Source organism: Haliaeetus leucocephalus, unplaced genomic scaffold (genome assembly GCF_000737465.1).
Source record: "Haliaeetus leucocephalus isolate CR32 unplaced genomic scaffold, Haliaeetus_leucocephalus-4.0 Scaffold162, whole genome shotgun sequence".
NCBI classification, from domain to species: Eukaryota; Metazoa; Chordata; class Aves; order Accipitriformes; family Accipitridae; genus Haliaeetus; species Haliaeetus leucocephalus.
This window is the reverse complement of record NW_010972598.1, coordinates 15,022,481-15,030,516: the sequence shown is the minus strand read 5'-3', so window position 1 is coordinate 15,030,516 and position 8,036 is coordinate 15,022,481. Positions and strand designations below refer to the sequence as shown.

General features: G+C 51.5%; 2 protein-coding genes across 3 annotated transcripts in view; one reads left to right on the top strand and one right to left on the bottom strand.

Moving 5' to 3' along the window:
• Nucleotides 1-1,702, top strand: part of BOLA3 (bolA family member 3) — a 4,985-nt gene extending 3,283 nt beyond the window's left edge. The window contains exons 3-4 of the mRNA XM_010563026.1: nt 80-168; nt 1,078-1,702. Of these exons, the coding sequence (XP_010561328.1) occupies nt 80-168; nt 1,078-1,143 (155 nt within the window). The 3' untranslated portion in view covers nt 1,144-1,702. The remainder of the gene's footprint in view (nt 1-79; nt 169-1,077) is intronic.
• A 17-nt stretch (nt 1,703-1,719) lies between these two features.
• Nucleotides 1,720-8,036, bottom strand: part of MOB1A (MOB kinase activator 1A) — a 7,741-nt gene continuing 1,424 nt past the window's right edge. Inside the window, exons 2-6 of one of the 2 annotated variants that reach the window (XM_010562856.1) lie at nt 5,742-5,908; nt 4,638-4,731; nt 2,924-3,057; nt 2,639-2,802; nt 1,720-1,971 (exon numbers count right to left, since the gene is read on the bottom strand). In XM_010562856.1, the coding sequence (XP_010561158.1) occupies nt 1,894-1,971; nt 2,639-2,802; nt 2,924-3,057; nt 4,638-4,731; nt 5,742-5,908 (637 nt within the window). In that variant the 3' untranslated portion in view covers nt 1,720-1,893. Of the gene's footprint in view, nt 2,803-2,923; nt 3,058-4,637; nt 4,732-5,741; nt 5,909-8,036 lie in introns of both variants that reach the window. The other variant, XM_010562855.1, reaches the window with a different exon arrangement.

Genomic DNA, 8,036 nt, shown 5'->3' with positions numbered 1-8,036 from the left:
CCCCCCCCCGCCTTTGCTGTGGGGACACAAAGGACTTTTGTCTTTCCTCAAGCCTTTGCCACTGCTTTTGTTTTTCTAGGCGGCTGCGGCGCCATGTATGAAATTCACATCGAGTCGGAGGACTTCAAGGAGAAGCGGACAGTGCAGCAGCACCAGATGGTTAACCAGGTGAGGGGGGGGCTCTGGGTGCGTGTGAGTGAGTGTGCGCAGCACTTAACGCTGGTGCTGTGTGTGCTGCACTTTGTAGTTGTGCACAGCACTTTAGTTCAGCATGTGGATTGTACGTGTGCAGCACAAATTGCTGTGTGTGCACATGCACAAACAGCGTGCAAAACTGAAGTGCTGTGTGCACACACATGTGGTGCCTGGTTGAAGTGCTGTGGGCTCAGCTCTGAGTGCTGCATGTGCAGGGTGAGTGTCCTGAGTGAGTAGTGTAGTTCTTCCCAATAAAAACCAGTGTAGCTGTTCAGCACTCTGGCTGTAGCACAGCACTTCTAGTTGGGTGCTTGGGTGGTGTGTGTGTGTACACATGGTCATGTGCTGCACATGCACCCTCAGGGAGAGGACTAACTGCTGCACCTGCATGCAGTGTTAGTGTCTTACAGTATAGCCCCCCCTTTTTTTCCTTCCCAATAAATAGTGTTGTTCTGTGTGTGTGCATGCAGCACTTAGTGGGGCATGTTGGGTGGCTGGGGTGTGTATGAGCACACAATCCTCTCCCTGTGAGTACTGTGCCTCACAGCCCATCCCTTCCTTGCCAGTAATAAGAGTGTAGCCCTTTTATATTTTTTTTTTAAATGAAGAAAGTGTAGCTCTGTGTGTGCATAGCCCTTCCTTGTTGGGCACTCTGGTAATGTGCAAGTATCTTTTAATAGCATAACCTTCCTTCCAGTAATAAAGGAACATCATAGCCAACATAGTGTAGCACTGGGGCAGTGTGAGTGTATGCAGCACTTGGCATAGCTAGGAGAAGGGTGTACAGTACTGTGTGCACACAGTGCTTAGTGACTACTACACAGCCACCACTTTTTGTTCTGGTGTTGCACCTGACCCTCAGAGCTGCCCTGTTTGTTGCAGGCACTGAGTGAGGAGATCAAGAGCATGCATGGACTGCGCATCTTCACCTCCACCCCCAAACCATGATGATGCTGCTGCCCAGTCAATAAAGATGCTCTCACTGGGAGGGGCTCTGTGCTGATGATGAGCTGGCAGCTGCTTCCCACCTGCCAAGAAAAATTTCCCCAAGTGCTGCATTTTCAATTAAGGCACCTGTGCAGGGCTGGGGGGCTGCCAGGGGAGGGGGGAGGAAGAGACTCTTCCTCTCAAAGGACAGCAGGAAGGAGAAACTTTATTATTGCCTTGCCACACAGTAGGGTCCCTTCCTCAGCCCCCCACAACCATGCTGGGAACACCAGGGAGCTGCTCTTTAGGGCCAGGCACTTCTTTTCCTCCCCCCACAACATTGCTGCTGCCAAAGGGGAGCTTAAGGCTCAAGTGCACCTCTTATCAAAAAAAAAAGCACTTCAAAAATAAGCTGAGTCACTCTGGGCTTAGCCTTGATCAGGCTGCTCATAGGCCAAGCACTGAGTCCATGGGGTCCAGAGGAAAACTTTGGGAGTAGAATGCAGCTCTGCAGCATATGAACTTTACCCCATGCCTGGGGGAAACAAAACCTGAGTCCAAGGCAAGTCCCATCCTCAGCCAGACTAGAGCACAACACAGGCTGTGGTGGTGGCTGCTGCTGCACTGTAGAAGCGATGCTTGGCCTCTGAGACTGATGCCACTCGGAGCACTGCCTGGCATCTCAGGGCTTGCATCGCTGAAGGTGAAGCATAGAAGTGGCTGGCGTACAAAGCAGAAAGGAATGGCTGAAAGGGTCCACCCAGGGAGAGTTTATCTGTCCTTGGAGCCCAGCTTCTCAATCAGTTCCTGCAGAGGAGCCAACTCCCGCCTGTCGATCAAGTTGAATTCCTAGCAGGGGAAAAAAAACAGCACAAAAACTAAAGGCACCTCTCAAAGAGCTGCTGGAAAACACATCCAGCCACCATATGCATGCTGGGAAGTTGCTGTGTCAGTGCATGCCAGCTCCCAAGAGAAACACTAAACAGGCATTGCTGCAGCAGCCACCTCTCCCATTTCTCTGTGGAGAAATTCAAGCAGTAAGACAACAAAAAACTTTATGCCATGTTGCTGAGAAGTACCATGCTGTGCTGCATGCTGAGTTGCATATGTGGTCACAGGACAGGCTGTTGAAACACTGTCATGGGGGGGAGAAAAAAAGGTGCTGCTGCTATTTCCAAGTCAATTCTTCAGCTATAAAACGCCCAAGTTCTCCTCCAAGCCTGGTCTCTTTTGCTGCAGGCCAATAGCTAAAACCTCAGAGGGACATTCAAGCATTGAAAGCCAACTGTGCCACACTTCCTGCAAAAAAACCCAAACCCAACACCACAAACCCACAGCACTGCAGCTGCACAGTTTGCATGGTACAGAGGGCAGGAGCTGAGCCTATCTTCCAGCACATGCCACAGCTGTAGATCTTCAAAGAGCAAGGAGGCGCTTAAAATCCAACTCCCTTTAAAAGCAAGTGGGGAACAAGAAACCCCAGAGGCAGGCAACTGGCCACCATTTCGCAACTCACCTGCACAAAGAAGATAAAGTGCTTGAAGGAGGTGTTGAGGTGGGCTTCCTCCTGCAGCCGCATGACGGAATCGAAGTGCTGGTGGTAGATGTGAGCGTACACGCGGAACAGCCGCTTCAGGATCGTCTTGGCCACTGACATGAAGTTCTTGGGAAAAGGGACACCTGAAATGCACCAACAAGCACTGCTAAGTCCTTTATTTTGGTCAGAATTACCAAAACAAGACATTCCAGCAGTGTCTTAGTCCTGTACGCGAGGCTCATTGCATCACGCAGCTGCACTTACCGATCTTTGAAGGGAAGAGCGTTTCATCATCCAGCTGGTCCTGGACCCACGTCATCAAGTAATCAATATACTTCGGAGCCGAACACTTGATCGGCTTCTTTATGTTGGTGCCGTCTGCCCAGTGGTACTCGTACCTGCAGGGAGAGGGAAGGAAAATAAATCCTTTGCTCCAAGAATAAAAATGGCTTTTCCGGGCTCCTCCTGGACTTTGGCACGCCCTCTCTCCTCACACAAGATGGCTGACATCCCCAGGAGACCATCCCTGGGGTCGCACATTAGCCAAAGACTTTTAGAAGCCACCACCTGCAAATCGACACACGTGCTTATCGATCTGACTGCTCCTCTGAACTGGGGCAGACATTGACTGTAATGCTACACGACAACACAACCTGCTTTCTCTGCAATCTTTTGCAAAATCCTTCAAAAGCAGTGGGAAACCCCCCCCCAGGTTTTGACTGTCGCCTCTCGACCAACGACAAGCGAAAAAACCCAGTGCCGTTTCAACAGGAAATCGTTACAGGAAATGTCCCCAAATATAGAAACAGGAACTTGCAATCTAGATAATTCTGTGTAGAAAAGCGGGGCAGGATGTTACACGGCACCCTACAAATACTGCCCACCGGCCAGACTCCACACTGCTATCCCGAAAAACAAAATGCCTCAAGCAACCTTACAGACAAGATACCCTGCTGCAGCTTCACCTCAACAAAATACACAAGTGCAGAACCAACATATCATCTTCTCCCCGCGGGTATTGACACCTCCTAAAAACAACGGGGTGCCCCAGATACACTTTCGCTATTTGCTTTCCACACTCCATGATGCCCCAACCTTCTCTGACAAAAAGGTTATGCTACATCAGCTAGGTAAACGTGCCTCCTGAAGACCACCGCCCGTGCTTCTCACGCGGGCACCCGCACAAATCAAGGGACAACAGCCCCTAAAACCACCTCGGGACAACGCACGCTTTGTGCGTTTTCACGGCCTGTGCCAAGATAAGCATACTTGAGGCCAGGCTGATTCAACAGGGCGGGCACAGGGATCGGCAGGACACAAAAGACACTCAGCCATTCCCTACTGCATGCACCAGTCACTATGAGCACGAGGTTTCCTTCCCAGCTCTAACTCTCCGCAACGACGGGCTGCCCTCTCCTCCCTGCACAGCTGTCACACATGCCATACAGTAACCCGACCAGAGCGTTCGCCTGCCTCATGTCCTGCCCCGTGCTGGCAGCAGCACCTTTAGAATCACTTGTGCTCTGAAAAAAATCACACTACGGCCTCTCCGAGCATCGGCTCTGTGACGGAGAACAAGAGGTTACTGTAAGACTTTGACAGCAAGACCAGCTGCTTCCAATCAAGTTAGATCTCTCATTTTCCTTAAAATAAACCATTTTGACAACACATCTTTTCAGTTTCCAAACAACGTAGGGTCTGGATCGACAGGGGGAAAAGAGATGCCCACGCATGCTTCCCCTGGTCAGGTAGTCAACACACCAGACAAACCAACGGCTACCAACGCCACGCAGCCCAACAGACAGCTTAGCTTTGCACGTGGGTACACAGCACCAGGGAGCACGACGGTGCGCCTCGACCCGATCTGGACACGTCCCATCCTCTTTACATCTTCTTTCTACACACGCTCGAGCAACCCGCGCCCCCGTCTGCTTCCCCACATTTCAATTGCAGCTGTAGACTGCGGTAAACTTCTTACCTCGGTCCTGCAGACATGACCGGACAGCTCGCCTCCGTGCAGAACTCCGTAATGGTCCCATACAGCATGTTGATTTGGTTGAAGAAATCCACCGCTGGAAAGGAAACGGATCAAGTTTACTCAAAATGCAAACGCAAAGCGGACCGGAGCGCTGGTTCGCTCTCATTCAGCTGTCACAGGGGTGAACGTGCCACAAAGCTCTCAGTGAAAACAAACATCCCCCTTCCGTACGATGTCATGTGGCCGATGACTTCGAGACATTTCAGCCATCTAGGAATTTGAATCACTCTGTCAGTTTTTCACCGTCAGGCTACTGCCCCTAGCCAATTTGTACAGCATGAAGCTCCACTTAGCCTTCCGTACCTTGGAAATTACTGCTTTAGGTTCCAGACACCTTTAAAAAAACGACAGTACATCAAAACCCCGATTGATTTTGATAATACAAGAGGGACCTTCCTTAGGTTAAACACTTGTGGCCTGACTTCCTGTCTTCCATCGCTCAAAACTGACTCTTCTTCCTCCTCTAACCTCTAAAGAAACATAGTTCAAGGCCAGGGAGAGTGACTGCTAAAAGCAAAACAGGTTTGAAGTATTTGTTTTTTTAAACTATGCATGCAGCAACAATAAAATGAAAACAGACAACAAAAAAGAAACTCCACAAACCTAGAGTTCAGTGGACAATACGGTTCCACTTCTTCCCTGGACTATTCACTGCCACCATTTTTGCAGCCGACAATGCTAACTTTGTAACTCCAAATATCAATTCTTGAGGCTAACTCCCCAGTACAAAAATAACCATTCACAAACCTCATCACCTTTGTAAGTCTGAACTCAAAAAAACCCACCCCAAAACCACAATTGTGCAGGTTTGTTTCTCACTTTTTGCACACTTCCAGAGCGCAACACCCCTTTGACGCAGGACCCATCGGCACATCGCGCCACTTCCTTTCCTTTTATCCCAACTCCGTTACTTAAACAGAGCATGCCTGGAATAAGAATTTCATCTGGGGAATTTCTAGGTTCTTTAAAGGAAAAAACCCAGAGATTTTTGGTTTTCCCACTCCACCTCCATGCTTGGGCAGATCCCTCTTTCATAGGGCTTACTGTTAACTGCGATCCACTCGTTAAGGTCCTCTCCCTCCGGCAACATAACCGCTTGTCTAAGGTTACCGCTCCCCAGAGTCGCTTCCGCATGTTTCAAGAGTTCATACTGATGGGAGCCTTCGGGAATGTTCTTCTTGGGTTTGAATGTTTTCGAAGATCGACTCCCACTGACAAGACAGAAAACATTTCCAGTTAGTCCTTTAACAGCATTCTCTTCCCAGAAACATTTCCCATATTACCCCTTACCATCCAGCACTTTTAACCAAGGGGACACCGGCCCTTCCCCTTTTCCCCCACCATCAGGGTGAACAGATCCTGCATGCAAGCTGAAGCATTTCTGATGGCATTGCAAAAAAGCCACCTGCACACTTCCCTCTTTCGTCTACCCTTTTTAAAAAACACAAACATTCTGCACAAAGGACCAAAGACTCATCAAGCAACAGTTGCTTGCAGTCATGGAAAGAAAAGCCCACGTAACTCCACCAGGGAATGAAACGACCTGCCGACTGCCACTAGGTCAGATTGACAGCGGCAAATATTAGGTACTCAGCACTCAAACGCACCGTAGGAAACAGCTTGCTAAAAATAGCAACTTAATAGACTCCAGCCCTGAAATGCAAATCGTCATCATAATCTTCCCTCTCCGTGTTGTACTGACAGCTGTGCTCAGCAGCCGAGCCATCGCACAACTCCTCACCGAACTCCTCCCGGTTCCTCCAATGGGGCCGGCAGTACCGCAGCCTCTCTCCAAACAGCCAACGCTGCCAAAAACTGGATGAATTTTGATACCTCTCAACCACAAAACATTAACTTTCAGACCCCACCAACTCTCTGCTTCTGAGCAAGGGTGAAGCAAACAATAGGACAAGCAGGGCCAAAGCAAAGCTCGGGGGAAACGGGCTTCTCTGGCGCATGCCGCTCGGCATCGCCGGCATCCTGCCCCCGTTGCACGCAACCGGACGCATTCGGCTGGCACGTGCCTCATGGCAGCTTCCTGGTGCAACCTTACGGCTTTGCACACCCTGTTTACGTGCAGCACTCGGTGCGGAAGTGAAAGACCTTTAGATCCAGCTCACTCTTAAACCAAGCCTCTGCCTCCTGCTACAGCCGAAACGCAGGCCCAGCACGTCACCGACCCTAGGCAGAGGGTTCCAAAAGGCAGACCCGGCACATCATCAGCCCTAGGAAGAGGGTCCCCAGCCCCTTCTTACACCACAGAATGCCTCCAGTCCTCATCCACAGCACCCACCAGGCCTTAAGAGCCAGAAGCCCTCTCTCACTTTACAAGCCTTCACATCTACAACACAGGTATGCAACAACACACCCCCTGCAGCTTGCTAAAGATACATTTTGTACACCACATGCTCGTAGGTTTACCACATTAACAGCATTTCCCCTGCAGTCAGGCCTGCCCCACCTCACAGGAGGGCAGCCCATCACACAGACACCAGCCAGCACCAAGAGCCCACACCCTTTGCACTGCACCAGAGCTTGCCCACAGATGTAGGGTAAGGCCCACCCAAACCCCACCCAGAGGGCAAAGGCCTTACCCTAAAGCCCCCTCCCAACTCCCAGGGCCTCCCACTAAGGCAGAGCACACCTGCAGACACCCCTACCCCCTCAGGGCCTCCCCCAATTCCCCTGGAAGACCAACCCGTCAAATTCTCCCCACCTGGGAGGGATTAACCCTCACAAGACAGCCCCTCCCCAGAGCCTTCCCCCTAAGACTAACCCCCAAAAGGCTTCCCCTCCCCTCATACACTCCCAAAGCCCCCCGCCACCCATTCTCCTCCATGGCAGTCACCCAACATGGGCGCTCCCAGGCCATCCTGCTGCCGCTGCCAGTCCCCCTCCACATCCCGGCCTAGGACCCTACCTCTGCAAGGCACCCTCTCTCACCCCACCTTCCTCCAAGGCTTCCTCACAAAAAAACCACTAGAGCCCCAGGGTTTCCTCCACAGGACTACACTCCTCCCCATGTCCCTCCAGGGCCTCCTCCCCAAGCCCTCCTGGTACACCCCCGGGGACTCTTTTCAAAGCCTTTCCCCCTCCATACACACTCAGCCCTCCCCAAATCCTCCTCAAGCCCCACGTGAGCCCCCAGAGCTTCTGCCCAAAGCCCCCGCCCCCAGGCCTTCCTCCTAAAACTTCCCATTAGAGCCCTCCCGGGCCTCACCACAAGGCCTTCCTCAGCTCCTGAGTACCGCTGAGGCCTCCATCCCCCCCAAAATCCTTCCTCGAGGCCCTTCCCTCAGAATCCCACCTCACACCCTCGCCACGACACCTTCCTCAAGA